Here is a 20785-nt window from a genome sequence, read left to right on the forward strand (position 1 = left end):
CTGACTGCTCAGAACTGTAAATCTGCGCTCTCCTCTCACAAGCAGTTTATGCTAATAGGAAACGCTTGTTTCCCCAGTTGTCACACTAGCTTTTTTTCGCACGGTTTGCCCCTGTTTAGTGTCAGTTTACCGCAGGCTTTCAAAGTGACATTATGGCGAGTTATAGCTCTTCCGAGTCAGTGCAAGCGGCCGAAAAGAACGAGAATAAAGTGGTGGGAGTAAGGCAGAATAAAAACCGCACTGAGGTGATCTTTTGTTAAGTAATATGATTGAAAATAATGTAGTATACGTGTTTTTAGCTGTGAAAATGGAAATGTTTGTTGAGTGACGGGAAGACCGCCGCCGCGCTGCATGTCGGCCGTTCGCTTCGTTGATTATAGCCTTATTTTCAGTGCTTATTGTACAAATATGGATTTCAAACTACCTATACGTTGTAGTATAAAGTTTACTGTGACAGAATGAGGCTGTGGTAGAGGGGAAACTGGGTTGCTGGAGGTGTGAAAGTGAAGATTTTGTTACCCAACTTTGCAAGTCTCCACAAGTCCTTGGGTAGTCCATGAAGGCTCAACACCTGTCTCTGGAGAAAGCTGAATGTAAGTACTATCTGCCATACCAAGTATAATGTTCTAGGGTTAATCTCTGATTTTTGGCTAATATTTTCCTACAGGTACTCAGACCGCGATACAACGCCGCCACCTGGGGGGGGTCGGCTGTCCATTGGCCGCTCATTAGGGGTTAATGAATTCAATCACTTCCTTCATGTGATGTGCTTCTGATGAAGAGCTCCTAATCACGGTTCCCGAACCTAAGTGGCCTAGCAATGTTCTCCAGCATCATTGGTAAGTTGTTGTTAATATCCAAACGAATTTCATTACTCATTCCATACTGAGCAATTGCTGTCGAGACTGCTGAAGCGATAAGGCACCCCTGCCTTGATATATGTTGAGAGTGTAAGTGAGCTGACACATGGGATAAGTCTCCTCATTGTTACATACCAAGAAAACAACATTATTAAGCAGCAAATTCAGTCATGCTGAGGAAAATGATAGTGAAATGAGCATTATATACTGGAGCTTGGAGAACACTAACTATACTCTACATTGCTCGATGTTTCACCTATTGAAGGAGTTTAAATCGATTCCTAGATCATGTAAATGCTGCATTGTGGAATTTGCTGTAACAATCGCACTTTGTTTGACTGCTATGCGACCGTAATTTATTCCTGTATGTATTAATATCTCCTTGTTTATCGTCATCGAATGTGCTAAGGTGTTCGGTTGTATCTGATGCTTCATTATTGCTGGCAAAATTCCTTTGAACCCTTTCCAAATGATCAATATGAATTTGTTTTTCTTCGCCACTTGACAGCGACCTAATTATTACTTCATTGGTTGTTTTCTTAATAACTCTGTATAGCCCTTCAAATTTTGTTGTCAGTTTATTGTCTCTAGTGGGAATGATGCCATAGACCAGGTTGCCTACATTAATGTTTGATTTGTTTTACCTTTTTGTTAAACGTCTCTGCCGTTTTTTCCTTTGATCTTGTTAATTGTTTCTTCACTTTTATGTGTATCTCTTGGAAATCACGTAAACGAAGTTTAGGGTAATCGTCATAAATATATCTTATATGGTAAACGTTTGTCTGTCCTGTAGATAATGAAATAGGGTGTGTCTCCTATAGACTTGTTTATTGCACAAATTAATTGATACTTCCACTCTGGGAATCCAATCATCCCAGCTTGCATAATTTTCCTTGAGAATTTGTCGTAGTACGTCCAACACTTTTTTTGTTCTGTCTCTCGACCAATCCGTTGGACACTGGATGATATTCCAAGACATTAAACTTTTTTATAATGTATTGTTTACATATTTCTTGTAAGATATCAGAGTTAAATTCACCTCCGTTATCACCTATTAGTACCCTTGGTGTGGTGAATCTACTAATAATATTATCCACATACCTGGAGAAATGATCAGTAGCCACGAAGAGATACTGATTATTGTTAAATAAGGGTAACTTACGTAAGTCAATCGCAACGGCATCCCATGGTTGATCTGGTAGGGGATATGTGCTTAATTGTGTAGAGATGACGGTATAACCTTTGTGCTCTAACAAGACTCACATTTATCAGTGTTCTCATGTATGTCTTTTCGTAATGATGGCCAGTAATATAACACCCGGGCCTGTCTGACCGTCCTATCTTTGCCAGGATGTCCTGCATGTGGACTATCATGTACTGTCCTTGAAATGTGAGGTATCATTTCATTAGGTAGCACTAGTTGTCTGTTATTTCTTTCATGATTTGGTTTTCCTCTGTCTACCCTATATAAGGCATTATTGCCTATTTTAAATTGTTCGAGTGAGTAATTATATGTCTTCGCCACTCTCCAATTTGTATATAACTTTAGAACAAGTGGGGTCAAGTCTCTGCTTGCGAGATTTCGTCATGGTTGGGAATTAGTTCCCTTAGACTTAATGTGGCAACATGAGTTGTCGTTGGGTTCTATGATAAGGCATCAGCCGCTGAATTCATTTTGCCCTGTATATAGTGAATATGTACATTGTAATTTTCAAATGTACATTTCCATCTTGCTCTACCCCCAGGGAGGAGTTCTTCTTGGAACATGCACACGGGTGGTTTATGGTCAGTGTATAGGTAACTATATACCAAATCACGAAACTTGTAATGCACAGACCACTGCCAGAGCCTCTAAGTTGTAATGCAATAATTTTTCTCTGCACCTTTTTTTTGTGTGCTGGCGAATGCAGTTGGTTGATATTTTCCATACTCATCTTTGTGCATCAATGAGTCCTATATTATAGTTATCTGTGCAAATTATAAATGGTTTTGTGAAATTAGGATAGACTAAGCAAGGTGCACATGTAAGTTGATCTTTTAATTCATTACATGCAATTTTTTGTTCCTCTCCCCACTGAAATGTAGCTTGTTTTATCAGTAGCTGGAATAAAGGTTGTGATATGTTAGCAAACACTTGTATAAAAGCACGGTCGTAACATGTCGACCTAGAAATTGTCTTACTTCATATTTGTTGGTTCAGGGAAGTCTCTAACTGCTGTTATTTTATCATCTGAGGTATGTATACTGTTACATAGCCTATGATTTCATCATCCTTTGAGTAATTCTAACGTACAGTATGCTGCATGTTTGATCACAAGCGTGTTCTACCTCACTCCCCCCCTCCTCCCTTATAGTCGAGTAAGTCGTTCTTTCTGTTGTTCAGAGCAGGAGTGTCAACTCTTTGTCCCCTCTGGCTTCATTTGCGCGTCCTTCTTACAAGTTGTATCAAGCTCTGCCGGCTCCTATATAACGAGCTCAGTCTCTGCATTAATTGCCACTTAGATCTACTCCTCATTTTGTTCACATCTCTGTCCTGCCCTGTACAGTTGTTATTATTGTGAGTCCTCAGGAAGTCTCCAACCATCTAGCAGCTGTGTAATTTGAGTATGACTGTTGTTGCATTTTTTCTTGTACTGTGTAGCGTAGGGTGTTAATTCTTAGGCCTAGTAAGGTTTTTGTGATTCATGTGTTTTGGGTGTCAGCCCTTATTAATAATATTTTGTATCTGTAATAATATATCTTGCATTCACTGAGTATTATCTGGTATTCTCATTTTATCAGGGCTGACTTAGATAAATTTACTCATGCTAATTTCGTGTTAATAGAGGCTATTGCAGTTAACCATATATTTAACCTGTTTTTTGCCATTGCATTGTCCTTATGAGTCCTGAATGTTTTGTTGTTAGTTTGAGCATTAAACTTTAACTTGTAATTTTACCTAACTCTTTTGTTTTGAACCTGGAACTTTACGGGACAGTAGTGATTTTTAGTATTCTCACTTAAAGTGTACATCATCTTTCTCTGTTCCGTAACATAAATTTGGCGACCTCTTATCAGGATATTCAGGATATTATCATAAGGATATTGCTTGTTATTTTGTGACTGTGATTTATTCATGATGTCTACTATTACTACGCTTGATGAAGCCAAAGATTTTTTGTCAAATGTGCAAACAGTGTGTGATGTAGAAAACAGAACAAAGAATGAACTTAAGCTTGTTGCTCAACAATTGGGAATTGCAGTTCACTCTCATCATTCTAAAGATCAAATTGTTGGCATGATTAATACAAGCTTGTTTAATGTAACTCCTCCAAATGAGCAAACGCAGATTGAAATAGCTAAGTTACAGCTAGCTCTGCAGGAGGCTCGTGTTAAGGAAGCTGAGTTTCAGGCTCGTGCTAAGGAGGCTTAGTCTCAGGCTAAGGAGGCGGAGTCTCAGGCTCGTATTCAGGAGGCTGAATTTCAGGCAAATGCTCGCATTCAGGAGGCTGAATTTCAGGCAAATGCTCGCATTCAGGAGGCACAGGCATAGGCTCAGGCACAAATTGAACTAGCTAGGATTCAGGCAGACCATGAGTATCGCATGAAACAAGGTGGAACTGGATCATCTAGCTCTGATGATTTTGATATGGCTAAAAATGTTAAACTTGTCCCTCCTTTTAATGAATCTGATTTAACAAAGTATTTTCAATTATTTGAGAGGGTAGCTACAGGTTTTAATTGGCCCAAAAAGTATTGGCCAGTACTCCTTCAAACTGTTCTCACCGGTAAAGCTCAAGTAACTTATGCATCTTTGCCTCAGGATCAATCTGATAATTATGATGTAGTTAAGAGCTTGATTCTTAAGGCCTATGAGCTTGTTCCTGAAGCCTATAGAGTAAAATTTAGGACAACTTATAAGCAAGATAAGCAATCCCATGTTGAGTATGCAAAAATCAAAGAAGATCTGTTAGAGCAGTGGTTAAATTCTAAGAATGTGGATTCTGATTTTGACAAATTTAAGCAGATGATTTTGCTGGAGGACTTCAAAAGGTGTATTAATAAAGATGTAAGCCTATATCTTGATGAGAAAAGAATAGATAATTTGTCTGATGCTGCAGTTTTAGCTGATGTTCTCACTCACAAGAGATATTCTAAAGAAAAAAGGAAAGCTGAGAGTAAGTACGTTGCCTCTACTCAGAGTACAGGTAACAGGAAAGAGAATAAAGATGATGTTTCTCAGGAAGTAAATACCAGCTTCACCTCTAGATTTCAGAAAAGTAAATGTACTTATTGTAGTAAGCTTGGTCATACTACGGAGAAATGTTTCAGGAGACAGCGTGATGTGAACAAAAAGGAGTCTTTAAATATTCAGTCAATTGGTCTAGTGTCCACCCTTGAGAGTACCCAGAATTCTTTAACTGTTGTTAACTGAACCTGCTTTGAGGGGTAAATTAAATTCTCATGATGGAGCTCCTCTTTTGAGCAGTAACGTGGGTGACACTCTCAAGAGTTCATGTGCTAATTTCCTGTCTGAAGGTTTTGTCAGTCCTCTGGACAGTAATGACAGGAAATCAGTTAAAATATATCGTGATACAGGTGCTTGCCAATCCCTTATGCTGACCAGTTTTCTATGCTCTAATGTTAATTCCTCTGATGAAACTGTAATCTTACAAGGTGTAGGGAATAATTACTTCTCTGTCCCTCTGTGCAGAGTGAATTTAGAGTCTGGTTTTGTTAATGGTTCCGTTATGGTTGGGTTGGTTGAGACACTCCCAATGTCAGGTGTAACTTTCTTACTTGGAAATGATATTGGTGGAAGTCAAGTGTGTCCAGCTCCTCAGTTGTCTAGTGAGCCAGTGGCTGAGGCCCAGGATTGTGATGTCCCTGATGTGTTCCCTGCATGTGCTGTCACTAGGGCTAAGTCTAAAGGTACTGGTGACTTAGAGGATAATGATGATGATGATGTTATCCTAGCTGACACTTTTCTTGCTAATTTGGACCACTCACCAGATGAGGCAGTACCCCGTAGTGTTGATAATTTGTCTCGTCAAGAGTTGGTTGAGTTGCAGGTTGCTGACCCTGAGTTGAAAGGTCTAGCTAACTCTGCTTGCAATGAGGAAGAGTCAGCTGGTGATTCTACTTCTTATTATATGAAGTCAGGAGTACTTATGAGGAAGTGGAGACCCCCAACAGCATCAGCCGACTGTGAGTGGGAGGTTGTACATCAAGTTGTCATCCCTCGTGTTTGTAGGCAGGATATCATTAGAGTGGCTCATGATTCCAGTTTGGCAGGACACCTTGGAGTGAGGAAGACTGTGGCATGCATTTTGAAACACTTCTACTGGCCAGGTATCTTCAGGGATGTTTCCTGGTATTGTAAGTCTTGTCACACCTGTCAAGTTGTGGGGAAGTGTAATCAGACCGAAAAGGTTGCACCTCTAGTTCCCATTCCTCCTTTTGAGGTGCCATTCACCCGTGTGTTGGTGGATATTGTGGGCCCTCTTCCTAACACTTCTTCAGGATTTTCTTATGTGTTGACCCTGATTGATATGGCTACTCGTTATCCTGAAGCCATTCCACTTAGAAATATCTCAGCAAAGAACGTGGCTAAGGAAATGCTAGGGTTCTTCACAAAGTTTGGTCTGCCCAAGGAGGTACAGAAAGACCGGGGAAGTAATTTCATGTCAAATGTTTTCAAGCAGTCTCTGAAAGTGTTGAGCATCACCCAGATCACGTCTTCAGCTTACCATCCCCAGACCCAAGGAGCGTTGGAGAGATATCATCAAACACTAAAATCGATGCTCAAGAAATACTGTTTGGAACATCAGAAAGACTGGGATAAAGGTCTTCCATTCGTTGTATTTGCCGCAAGAGAATCTCCAAATGAATCACTGGGCTTCTCACCTTTTGAACTACTGTTTGGCCATGAAGTAAGAGGACCCCTTAAGTTACTCAAGGAATGCTGGCTGTCAGAGGAAGATGACGTCAACCTGCTGGAGTATGTGATGAAGTTCAAAGAATGGCTGTCCACTGCTTTACAGCTGGCGAGAGAGAATTTAGGAGCTGCTCAGAAGATGAAGACTTGGTATGATAAGAAGTCTAGGTTACGCCACTTTCAGCCAGGAGATCAGGTTTTGATTCTGCTACCGGTGCATGGGCAACCTCTTCAAGCCAAGTTTAGTGGTCCTTATTTCGTGGAGAAGAAACTCAGTGATGTCAACTATGTCATCGCCACACCAGATCGTAGAAAGAACAAGCAACTTTGTCACATCAACATGCTAAAGTTTTATCACAGGCAGGACGAAAATAACCCAGTCTGCACTGTAGCTGTTCCACCCGAGTCTGCAAGTGAAGTTCTCCCATGCAGCATGAGCCTGAGTGATAGTTTGGGGAAGAATCCTGATATCATGAATGATCTCCAGACTAAGCTTTCTCATCTAGCTCCCGAGGAAAGGCAGGAGTTTTCGGCATTACTGCAGTACCCGCAAGTGTTCCGTGCCACTCCAGGAAGAACCACTGTGTTGATGCATGATGTCGATGTTGGAGACGCAAAGCCAATTAAACTGCCTCCTTACCGTGTGAACCCGGTGAAAGTTCATCTCATCCAGAAGGAGCTTGGCTACCTGTTGGACCACAAGATGATTGAGCCCTGTCAGAGCGAGTGGAGTTCTCCTGTCACTCTAGTCCCTAAGCCAGGTGGGTCCCAGCGGCTTTTGCATCGACTACAGACGTGTTAATCAGATAACCAAAACAGACACTTACCCTCTCCCTCGTGTGGAAGATTGCATAGACAAGATCGGAAAGGCTAGGTACATAAGTAAGTTTGATTTGTTAAAGGGATACTGGAAAGTACCTATGACTGAACGTGCTAGGGAGATCTCATGTTTTGTAACACTAGGAAAGACTTTTGCATGTTCTGTAATGCCATATGGTATGAAGAATGCACCAGCCACATTTCAGAAGCTCATGAATGTTGTAACAGAGGGTTTGGCAGGGTGTGTTGTTTATATTGATGATGTATTAATCTTCAGTGACAACTGGAAAGATCACCTATGCCATGTCAGTAAATTTCTTGAGAGTTTGGTGCAGGCTAATCTTGTAGCTATTTTATCAAAGTGTGAATTTGGTCAAGCTAAAGTTCAGTACCTTGGGTATGTAAATGGTGATGGACATGTTGCACCACCAGCAGCTAAGGTTAAGGTTATAAGTGATCTTCCCAGACCTAAAAGTAGGAAAGAGCTACAAAGATTTTTGGGAATGGTAGGTTATTACTGGAGATTTGTTCTTAACTTTTCAATTCTTGTATCACCACTTACAGACCTACTGAAAAAGGGAGTTAAAATTGTCTGGACCGATAACTGTGAATCCTCTTTCACCAAACTTAAAGCTATCCTATTAAGTCAGCCAGTGCTCGCTACTCCAAATTTTGCTAAGCCTTTTAAGATGGCTGTTGAAGCAAGTGATACAGGAGCTGGGGCTGTTTTGCTGCAAGAGGATGATTAGGGTATTGAACACCCTGTATCTTATTACAGTAAGTAGTTCAATCCACCTCAAAAGAACTACTCAACTATTGAGAAAGAGCTTTTGGCCTTGATTTTGGGTTTACAGCATTTTTCATTTTGTGTTCTGGTTTTGACCCCATAGTCATTTATACCGATCATAACCCACTGAAATTCCTTAGTAAGTTTAAAGATAAAAATCAGAGATTGACAAGATGGAGTCTACTTCTTCAGGAGTATATATTGGACATACAGCATGTCAAGGGGAAGGAAAATGTTATTGCAGATTGCTTATCTAGACTTTAGACAGATTGTTTTAGGGTAATAAGAAATTTCCTTTGTAAATTTCTTTTTCTTTGTGGGGAGGTGTTACATAGCCTATGATTTCATCATCCTTTGTGTAATTCTAACGTACAGTATGCTGCATGTTTGATCACGAGCGTGTTCTACCTCACTTCCCCCCTCCTCCCTTATAGTAGAGTAAGTCGTTCTTTCTGTTGTTCAGAGCAGGAGTGTCAACTCTTTGTCCCCTCTGGCTTCATTTGCGCGTCCTTCTTACAATTTGTATCAAGCTCTGCCGGCCCCTATATAATGAGCTCAGTCTCTGCATTAATTGCCACTTAGATCTACTCCTCATTTTGTTCACATCTCTGTCCTCCCCTGTACAGTTGTTATTATTGTGAGTGCTCAGGAAGTCTCCAACCATCTAGCAGCTGTGTAATTTGAGTATGACTGTTGTTGCATTTTTTCTTGTACTGTGTAGCGTAGGGTGTTAATTCTTAGGCCTAGTAAGGTTTTTGTAATTCATGTGTTTTGGGTGTCAGCCCTTATTAATAATATTTTGTGTCTGTAATAATATACCTTGCATTCACTGAGTATTATCTGGTATTCTCATTTTATCAGGGCTGACTTAGATAAATTTACTCATGCTAATTTCGTGTTAATAGAGGCTATTGCAGTTAACCATATATTTAACCTGTTTTTTGCCATTGCATTGTCCTTATGAGTCCTGAATGTTTTGTTGTTAGTTTGAGCATTAAACTTTAACTTGTAATTTTACCTAACTCTTTTGTTTGGACCTGGAACTTTACGGGACAGTAGTGATTTTTAGTATTCTCACTTAAAGTGTACATTATCTTTCTCTGTTCCGTAACAATACCTTCTGGATCCAGTCTGTGGCCTAGAAATTTATTTTCCGTAAAGCAAAATTTGCATCTAGACAGCTTAATTTTTGAACCAGGATTGGCTAACTTTTGTAGGAGCTGATCTGATTTCTGTAAATGTTCATCTATTGTGTGTGTTGCAATTATGATGTCCAGACAGACAAAAATACCATCTCCTAACATAACCTATGTTACATAATTATGTAACATAGCATACTGATGGTTTATCAGTAAGCACGATGAGCATGGAGTTGGTGACAGAGAGGGTGAAGAGGAGGTGGTGAAGGCTATGGAATGGGGGACGAAATACTCAACTTTCATAACTTCAGCGGATTTTAGTTAACTTAGGAGAGTGTTTTCGTATACAAGAAATTAATGAATGCTATATCTAACCAAACCTTTAGTTAAAAATAAATCCCTTTAATTGAGCAAAGTCATTTTTAAAGATAGCAGAATTTTCAAGGCGTTTCAAAAGATTCAGCACAGAGTATTTAATGAACAGGACCTCCCAGTATTAAGGATTATTTGCCTGCCCATGTCACCTGTGTGGCAACCGAACGCTACTATAAACATATATGGATCCATACTCACATACATACATACCTTAGGGCTGGTTTGTGTGTAAGTATGACTAGCATGGAGTTGGTGATGGACAGGGTGTGGCGGATATGATGCAGGAGGTGTAGAGGCAGGCTGGTAACGAAGAGAATCCTTGTGGACCACACCAGTAAGCCGCTCTTGAGGAACCACTGAGTGAATGAGGATAGGAAGGCTTGGTCCTCGCTCACCACCACCAGTGTGATGTGTTGGGATACGTGATTCAGCTGTAAAGGAAGGATACATTTTACATACAACCACCAGATCATTGTTTTGCGTTGTGTGGATACTTTTTTTTTTTTTTTTTTCAAACTGGGGGAGTTGGATAAATTTTTCCTCTTTTCGGCCGTCATATTTAGTTTAGTTTAGTTTTTTCTTTCGAAAAAGATATTAAGTTTAGAGATGACGTTTCGCATAGGTGGGACTGAATATAGTTTTCATGTATACCTTCACTTAGTATCTTCCTGAGAAAAAAAAATGGCAATGGCGCATACTGTAATTGCAGATCGTATAAACAGGAACATTAATAAAAAAAAAAAATGTGGGAAAATGAGGCTCAGAAACTAAAGACAGAAGAAGGCAGAGGTAGGAATTGATTGAATATGCATAAATATACATATGACAAGAGTGAGAAAGCGAGGCATTGAAGGTAAGAGTCGAGAGGAATTATTGACAGTGTAGTTCTGGTTCTATTATTAAGCCGGGGGTCTGGAAGGGGAAAACAAGTCCAACTTTTTAATTATTACTGAATCGTGTTTTTAATTTCGAAGCTTGTCTTAACCATCAGAAATTTAGTTTTAGTAACGCTGAGTCGGTTAGATATATTGTTATGGGAATTTTTTGGTGGATCACTCTGTAAATGTGGCTGTGATCCGTATTTTCGTCGGTCAAGGAAACTCTCTAACACCTCTTCCTGAGCTAATAATTTTTTGGGTACGGCTGATTAATACCAATTTGTACGATATTTATCTTGTGTATGGTGGCATTTGAATTATTTATATGGCAAAGAGGAGGTCAGTGAGAAGTAACAAGCTAAACAAATCGCTTAGGAAGAGATGTTAGGGGACTTCCTTAATCGCCCAGAATACGGGCACTGCAAGGCTTGGGTCCGTATTCTCGTAGGATGAGGACGCTTACTAGCACCTTTTCTTTAGCGATTTGTTTTATTTATTACACGTACACTCCTATTCTTTGTTAAATAAATTCTTTTACCATTGCCATTCTCTGCATTAAAAAAAATACAAAAGCATATTAAACAACAGAAATAAGTCTTTAAGGAAGAAGCGTTATGGAGTTTCCTTACCGGACGAGAATACAAACCGAGGTCTTCACTCACCACCACAAGCGTGATGCTTAAAACGCTTTGCACTGCTTGCAAGGAAAGATGCATCAGTAAGCCATGTCTCTATTTTTTTTTTCTTTTTATCACTGCATGGTACATAACCCAGGAGATCGCTTCTCGTACTAAGTGAATTATCCATTACCTAGGATTTCTTCACCTAGTAAATTTGGAGGTACACTTTATATTATTGTATTTTAGAACCACATGGATTTATGTTAGGCGCTAGATAGAAATATAAAATTGCGTATTCAAATGGCTCTCCTTATGATTCACACTTTTCACAACACGAATTGATTATAAGCTTTCAAACGTAAGATATTATTCTTTTCATAATCTAACATTTTAAGAAACTAAGTAAATACGGCACTTTCACTCACCCAGTGAACCTGTGTTACCAAGTTTTTGAGACCGTCGTGCGTCACATTTACGCCTTGGCTGTTAGTGCCCACCTGGAACACCGCCACACCCTCACCAGCCACCACCTCACCCACATCACTCACCTGAGAGTGCATGAGCATTTTTTTGACATTTACAAACCGATGATGTCATTACCAGCCACGATAGCAAAGCTGGTATTGGTTTCGATTTGTCTGTCTGTCTGTGTATCTGTTAGCACGATAACTTCTCAACTGCTCAAAAAAAAAAAAATAAATAAATAAAGGTGTGTAATAGTAGGTGTGTAGATCAGTAGGTCGGAAGTAGTGGAAGCGATGAAGAAGATTAAGCTGGGAAAGGCCCCAGGAATTGATGGAGTGTGTGGTGAAATGCTTAGGTATGGGGGTGAGATTGTTGTGGAGTGGATATGGAAGTTGTGTAGATTGGCTTGGGAAGAGGGAAGGGTTCCAGAGAACTGAAAATCAGGTATAATTGTTCCTCTGTACAAAGGAAAAGGGGAGAGAGAAGTATGTGGTAACCGTTGGGGTATTTGCCTTCTTAGTGTGACTGGTAAAATATATGGTAGAATACTCATTGATAGGGTTAGGCATATGACAGAGGAGCTAGTTGGTGAAGATCAAGGGGGATTTAGGAAGGGAAAAGGGTGTGTAGATCAGATATTTGTTCTAAGATGTTTAGTGGAGAAGTATCTAGAGAAGGGAAGGAAAGTGTACGCTGCCTTCATGGACTTGGAGAAAGCATATGACAGAATAGATAGGAAAGGTATGTGGAAGGTATTAAGAATATATGGAGTGGAGGGGAAATTGTTGAGTGCTGTGAAGAGTATGTACGAGGGAGCTAGGGCTACGGTGCGAGTGGATGGTGAGCTGAGTGAGTTCTTTGATCTCAATGTGGGACTGAAACAGGGGTGTGTAATGTCTCCATGGCTGTTTAATATATATATGGATGGGGTCGTAAAGGAGGTACAAGGTAGGGCAGTGGATGTGGGGGTGGCCCTAATGAATGAGGGTGAGATTTGGAAGCTTCCGGTGTTGCTGTTTGCTGATGATACAGTATTGTTGAGTGAAGATGAATGGGAGTTGCAAGGTTTGGTGAATGAATTTGGGACAGTGTGTAGGAGGAGGAAGCTGAAAGTTAATGTAAACAAAAGTAAAGTTGTGGTGTTTGAGAGGAATGAAGTCACAGAGTGTGCAGTGAGGTTGGATGGTGAGGGTATGGAGTATGTGAGTGCATTCAAGTACTTGGGTAGTGTGATGAGTAAGGATGGAACTTTGGGGGATGAAGTACGTGAAAGGGTACAGCAGGGAAGGAAGGTTGTTGGCACACTGAAAGCAGTGATGAGAAATAGGGAGGTGAGTATGGAAGTTAAGAAGTCACTGCATGATGGTATTGTGATCCCTACCCTGACGTATGGAAGCGAGGCGTGGACCTTGCAAGAGGGGAACAAGTCAAGAGTGAGAGCAGTGGAAATGAGTTACTTGAGAGGAGCATGTGGAGTGACATGGAGGGACAGATTGACGAATGAAGAAGTGAAGGAACGTTGTGGGGTAGATGTGGATGTGGTTGAAAAGATTAGGAGAAATACACTGAGGTGGTTTGGACATGTGGAGAGGATGGAGAAGGAAAGACTGACTAAGAGGGTGTATGTAGGTGAGGTGGAGGGAGGGAGAGGGAGGGGTAGACCGAGGATGAGGTGGAGGAATGGAGTTGAGAGGTATATGAGGGAGGGGGGAGTGAGTTGGGGGGAGGGGAGTCAAATGGTGGGTGGCAGAGTGACTTGGAGGCGTTTTGTCTGCGGCCACCCTTTGCGGGATTAGGGCGTCGGGCTATAGATAGATAGATAGATAGTGTAATAGGGATGAAAATTTCTGAGTTCGAAATTAGCGAAAGTAGATCAAGGTCAAGGCTATATTCCTAGCCGTGCTAGATACGTATCTGCTCGCGGCTTTTGTGATCCCCACCTTGTGGGGATCTCAAATTTATTGTGTTAATAATAATAATAATAACAATAATAATAATAATAATAATAATAATAATAATATTATTATTATTATTATTATTATTAATAATATTGGAAAATGTGAGTACGTTTAAGTACTTGGGAGTGTGATGAGTAAGGATGGAGGTTTGGAGGGTGAAGTGCTTGAAAGGGTACAGCAGGGAAGAAAGGTTGCTGGTTCTTTGAAAGCAGTGATAAGAAACAGGGAAGTGAGCATGGAAGTGAAAAAGTTACTACATGACAGTATTGTGATACCAACTCTAACGTAAGGAAGTGAAGCTTGGACGTTGTTGGAAGGACACAAGTCAAGAGTGAGAGCAGTGGAAATGAGTTATTTAAGAGGAGCCTGTGGAGTCACATGGAGAGACAGGCTGACGAATGAGGATATAAAGGAGCGTTGTGGTGTTGATGTGGATGTGATAGGAAGCGTTATGAGGAACACACTGAGGTGGTTTGTCCATGTGGAGAGGATGGAGGGTGAAAGACTGACGAAGAGAGTGTATGTGAGTGAGGTGGAGGGGGAAAGAGGGAGGGGGAGGCCGAGGATGAGATGGAGGGATGGGGTGGAGAGGTGTATGAGAGAGGGGTGTATGAGTTGGGAGCAGGGGAGTGAAATGGCGGTGGACAGGGCGACTTGGAGGCGATTTGTTTGTGGCCACCCCAAACGGGATTGAGGCGTCTGGCAATAGATAGAGATAGATAGATTATTATTATTACTGTTATTATTATTATTTTAATCATCGTTGCTATCATAATTATCACGATCATCATCATCATCATCGTCAACATCATAAACATCATCATCATCATCATCATCATCATCATCATCATCATTATGGAGGCTTTTGAGAAGGGAAGGACAGGAGGAAGTAGTCCATACAAGGAGGGTAGAAAGGGTGCAAGAGGATGGAAAAGGGCAGAATATAAGAGAGAAGTGGAGGAGCAATTGGGTAAATATCATTTGGAACAGATGGGGGACGTGGAAGAAGTGTGCAAGATATTCGCCAAAGATTTCTGTGCAGCATGTGAGGTGGTGTCTGGGGTGGAGAGAAGACGAAAAGGGGTGCAAGGAACAGCAAGGTGAAATGAAGAGGTGAGATAGGCTTTGGCACGAAAGAAGAAAGCACATAGTAAGTGGATGAGAAATGGGCGTGGAGGAAGTTGAGAGACAGAAGAGACAGTTATATGTAGAGAGGAAGAAAGTGGTGAAAAGATTAGGAAGACAGAGTAAGAAGAGATTGGATGAGTATTTTGGAAGGAACCTGAGTGTAAAGTAGAGGAAATGTAAGAAAATGTTCTGGAAAGAGGTAAGAGAGTAAGACAGGGTGATAAAGAAGTACGTCGGGGAGTGAAAGTTAAAAATGGTATATATATATATTGCCAGTGGAGAATGACGAAAAAGTGAGCAGATGGAGAGAATACATTAAAGAGAATGAAAGTAATGTGAGTATAAGTGGCTGAGGAATGACTGAGAGGAGGAGGGAAGTGAGAAGAAGAAATCAGTAGGATGGAAGTAGTGGAAGTAATGAAGAAAGTCAAAATAGGGAAAGCCCCAGGAATGATGGTTTGTGTTGGGAAATGCTGAAGCATGGGGGAGAGATAGTAGTACAGTGAAAGTCCTCTCATTCGGCATCTGGTCTTACGGTATTTCCAGTCTGTCAGCGGTTTTCATAAATAGTCCCGGTACGAAAGTTCTTTGCCTTCTGGCACATGTACTGTGCCGTTCAGCCAATTTGGAGCTGTTGATGCTAGATCTAGTGCTTTCCATAACAATTTAGTGCATTTCATGATAATTAGCACCAATAAATATTAGATTTTCTTCTATACCTGACACGTTTTGAAGTCCAATTTAGCGCGAAAGTATGAACGGTTCACCTATAGATCAGCACGTTTTAAAGTTGAGCCTAACGCTTTTCAAGATTTCTGCTTGCCAACATCGCATGCCATCAGCCATCATGACTCGTGGGTGTCTGGCTTGTAAGTGGGACCTTCCGAAAGTTTGGAAACTTTCTTTTGCAATTTTATGGTCATCCTCTCGTTCCCGTGTTGCGCTATGGGCTCTGCTAGTGGAAAGCCTACTGTTGTTGTGAAAAAACACACCCATAAGGTGCTGTCTATCACCAAGAAGATTGAATTATTGAAAAAAATTGGAAGTGGGTGTTTCTAGGAAGAAGGTAATGGAAGATTTTGATGTGAGCTCCTCCACTATATACGACCTTAAGAAAGAGAAGGCCGATTTAGTGCTTAGGGTTGATCAATAATACTTACTGGACACTGTGATTTCACTGGGGTGACCAATCATGATTGCTAGAAACTGTTTTACAGGTTTTCTCGATCATTTGTCCTTTCTGCTCTTTCGGCACCTGCTTGATCCTGAAGAAACCAAATGAGAGAACTATTACCGTAGAATGGATATGGAAGATGAGCAGATTGGCCTGGGAGGAAGATAGAGTCCCGGAGGATTGGAAGTCAGGTATTATGATTTCCCTGTACAAAGGAAAAGGGGAAAAAGAAGTGTGTGGTAATCATAGGGGCATTTGTCTTCTTAGTTTAATAAGAAAAGAATATGGTAAGATACTTATTGATAGAGCTAGAGAAATAACAGAGGAATTAGTTGAAGAAGAACAGGGAGGTCTTAGGAAGGTAAGAGATTGTGTAGATCAGATATTCATTCTTAGGTCTGTAGTGAAAAAGTTTATAGAGAAGGGAACAAAGTTGCGGCCTTCATGCGGCACGTGAGTCTAATGGACCACAGGAAGCTAATACTGCAGCCCATAACCATCCTCTCAGGAGAATGGAGGGGGGGGGAGGGGGATTGAGATACATTTGTGCATCCAGGTAATTCCTCCGTCCGGGTGAATCTGTGTCACAACAGGAAGGCGTCTGTCTATGCGTGATGGCATGGTAGTAAAGAAATTTACTTCATGATAAAACAATGTGCTCCCATCAATGGATCTCATCTCTATCAGACCAACAACCCCAGCAATTTAAGTCTTTTGGCGGTATTTTATGATTACTTCTACCCGATTTTATTAATATTACGAGAGATTTTGTGAACTGAAAGGGCTAAATATAGTCGTCAGTAATCCTTTCACCCTGTGTCGTCTACCCAAACTGAAAAACAGTCGTCTGTAAGTTGGGAATTGAAAAAAAAAAAGTCCTGAAACTGAAGAGATTAATGTAGTTTTTGTTTGTCCTTTTAATACCAAAAATTTCCCAAATCTTAATCTTTTTTAAATCACAGTCGAGTGGCACGAAATAATTAAAACAATTCGTGGCCTAAAATGGTGGGTAAGGACCACATAATATAAAGATCTACATCATTAAAACAGACTATACAGTTTATTCATAATCTCAAAAGGTTAGCAAAGGACCCATATATGGAAAAACTAAAATCGTATATCGTACACCGAGATTTTTTATATACTAACCAGTGACTGATTTTCGGTGATGATGATAACGAAGGAAGAGCGTTGAGAAGCTGTGAGGATGACGTTCACTGCTTGGATTGTTCCGTTGTCATCAACTGCATGAGAGAGAGAGAGAGAGAGAGAGAGAGAGAGAGAGAGAGAGGGGGTGGGAGAGAGGTGATCGAACACAATGAACTGTTGTATATCAAAAACTGTATTAATATTATTCAGTATTAATCCTCATCACAATCATCATCAGCCTGTGTTCGTCGACTGCGTCGCAGAAAGACTATCCAGATATTTCTCCACCCTGACAAACTGATTGTTTCATTCATTTTATCTACCTATCTTCCTGTCCGTCTGACTCTCTGTCTATCTATCTGTCTGTCTGCCTCTTTATCACTGTATCTTCATCTGTCTTAGGCAATATATCTACCTCCTTACCTACCTCTTTCTATCTGGCTGTCTATCTACCTATCTATCTGTTTATCTATCTATTGCCTGAGACTGCATGCTGTGAGGTGTGGCCTTGACAAAAGAACCTGTAAACATCTCTGTCCCTACTCATTAACAACTTCTTTTTCCACGACACAGCACCGCTAGCTCTTACGTACTTCCACATCTTATTTCTCTGCTAGATGTTGGAGAGGGATTCCTTCATGTGGTGGCACTGATACGACGAGACTGCCCCGATGCCTGGTTACACAAACTCCATCAACTGCCTCTTTATCCCCTTATATGGCGTAATACGGTAGAAGGGTAACCGTGGCCTGCTCTCCACTGGGTTCACATACAAATGGGTAAGAGGTTTCAATTTCTACTACTGCTTCTACTACTACTACTACTACTACTACTACTATCATTTATCCACCAGGCATAGCGTCAGTCATGAAATGAATACGGCAAATGCTACACTAATGATAATAATAATAATAATAATAATAATAATAAAAATAATAATTATAATAATGTAGGTGGGGGCGCTCACCATCCACTCACTCGATGTAGTGCTGCTCTCGGATGTCTGCCCTTTCCTATCCTTCCTCTATTCCTTCCTTCCTCTTCTGTCTTTCCACGTCTTCTGCCTACGGATGACTTTACACTCCCTCTTTTGTCTTTCTGTCCTTCATTCTTCCCTCTTCCTTCTGCCTGTGGGTGAATTAACACTGAGTGACAAGCCGAATGGTTTCCCGTACACCATGCAACCATTTACTACGCTGGGTGGTAACCAGATAACCAAATTATGGCGCCTGGTGGTTTAGTGGGTAATTACGGCGCTCCAATCGGATTGAGCCGGTGAAGGTTTATGCCCAAGGGGTGGTTGGGGTTTATTGCTCACGTCATGCTACTCAGGGATGAGTAAGGCTGGTCACTCTCACCTTAGATGTCAGGACCAACTTACGTAGCCCCGGGCTCCTATGCTCCTCATGGGGAAACGTAGGATTTGATGATGGATGAATAATAATAATAATAATAATAATAATAAAATTATTATTATTATTATTATTATTATTATTATTATTATATCATTCAGAGCTTTGTTTCCATCTTTTTTATTCATTATTCGACAGATACATAGTTTTCGTCCTAAGTACAGTTCGTTTTTATATTATTTTTGCATATTTTACACCCGCACTCATGGAGCGACAACAAGTGTTGTTTTGATCGTCACGTGTGTGTGTGTGTGTGTGAGGGGGGGTGAATAAAAAAATCTGTTTTTGATAATTTTTGTTGAATTTTGTAGAAGAGTCGAAGGCTAGCCAATAAATAAACCTATTGTCTTTGAAGTAGACAGGTCAAAGGTCAAAGTAACAGGCTGACCTAGCAAAATAGACGTAGCATTTATTTTTTTAAACTAAACTTGCTACAAGGGTTGACACTAGTTCAATAATTTTATGATACAAATGTCATAAGTCAATAAAAGGTCAAGCTCACAGGGCGAGGTTACCTCAGTTTTGATCTGATATGAACCAAACTTGGGGGAAGGGTTAAGGGTCATTCAAACGAAGTGATTCAGTTATGAGAACAACCAGACAGTGGTCACAGTCACAAGGCAAGGTGAAAGCTCGACCCATGTGTTTGAATGTGAATAAAATAACATTTTTCATCTGATTTGGATCAAACTTGGTGGATGAGTTGAGCTCACCCAAGGGGTTGACTTTTTTTTTTTTTGGGGGGGGGGGAACAGTAGGAAAACGTCACATGCCAACTTAAACAGTTTTTATCCGATTTAGATTAAACTGTGTAGAGGTGTTTAGGTTGTTAAACATGGAGATTCGATTCTGATAACAATAAGTCAAAGTTCAAGATCACAGGAAAAGATCACGTGTCAAAGTCACTGAAGACATCAAGAATGAATATAAGAAACAGTCAACTCAAACAGTTTTGTTTTAATTTGAGCCACAGTTGGTGGAAGGGTTAAAGGTTAGGTAAGAATGAAGTAATTCAATTTTGAGAGAAATCAGTTGAATATCAAGGGCGCAAGGCAGTGTCATATATTTGGCCCTTTTTCTATCCAAAGACGAAGAAACCAAGAGCTTGAAGCTTGCTACTTGCTCCTTCAAAAAAGAAAAAAAACTATGATAATCGAGAGCCAAAATAAAGATCCTTTCACTTCGACGTGCCTGGACACACTGCGTTTAAAAGACTGGAAGTCATAGGTAATGGGAAATACAGACAGAGACGACAGTTCCAGTGCTGCCGGTTTCATACATGAAGGACTGCGAAGAGACAGAGGTTGAAGGGCGACGGTAAGTGGATGAGAGCTCATGAGAAGAGAAGCCTTTTACACCACCATTTTGAGAAGGGCTGTATGTGAGGAGCCTCCCCATATATGAGAGTTGTACTCTACACAGGGGCGAATAAACCCGTGTATAAAGTCAACAACTGTGCAGGGGTAAAGAAGGCAGACTTGGCATAGCACAAAAAATGTCTTGCAAGCAGATTTTGCAAGAGAAGTAATATGATCTCTCCAAGATAAATCCCGAGAGAATGAAACCTCAAGTATGTTCAGAGATGATGCGATGCAGGATTGACCTGGGTATTGTTAAAAATTAGAGGATATTAATGTGGTAATTTTTGACGAGTCGGAAGATGTAAAAACTGAGGTTATGATGCATTTTACATTTACCCAAGCCAGAGATATGAACCAAGTCAATCATTAAATGTGCCATAGCCTCATCCCTTGTTTATTGAAGTAACTGATGAGATGAACGCCGCGGAATGCGGATGGAATGGTGAAAGATGGAGTCATAAACATGTGAGGGGATATGATTAGATGTACAGCTTAGGTCAATGATGAAAAAACAGAAGAGAGTTGGTGATAGGACAGAGCTTGCAGGAACACCACTATTGATAGCTCTAGGTGAAGAACGGTGGCCGTCTACAACAGCAGCTATAGAACGACCAGAAAGGAAGCTAGAGATGAAGGCACAGATAGAAGGATAGAAACCAAAAGAGGGCAGTTTGGAAATTAAAGATTTATCCCAGACTCGATCTAAAGCTTTCAAGATATCAAATACAATGGCAAAACTCTAG

General features: G+C 40.6%; 1 protein-coding gene across 1 annotated transcript in view; it reads right to left on the minus strand.

The window, feature by feature from the left end:
- Window positions 1-11961, minus strand: part of LOC145399723 (uncharacterized) — a 54710-nt gene extending 42749 nt beyond the window's left edge. The window contains exons 1-2 of the mRNA XM_080272270.1: window positions 11821-11961; window positions 10108-10328 (exon numbers count right to left, since the gene is read on the minus strand). Coding sequence (XP_080128396.1) covers window positions 10108-10328; window positions 11821-11961 — 362 coding nt within the window. The remainder of the gene's footprint in view (window positions 1-10107; window positions 10329-11820) is intronic.
- Window positions 11962-20785: the final 8824 nt, after the last annotated feature.

This window comes from Coenobita brevimanus, chromosome 50 (assembly GCF_032717465.1).
Source record: "Coenobita brevimanus isolate Jiangsu-jjx chromosome 50, ASM3271746v2, whole genome shotgun sequence".
NCBI lineage: Eukaryota > Metazoa > Arthropoda > Malacostraca > Decapoda > Coenobitidae > Coenobita > Coenobita brevimanus.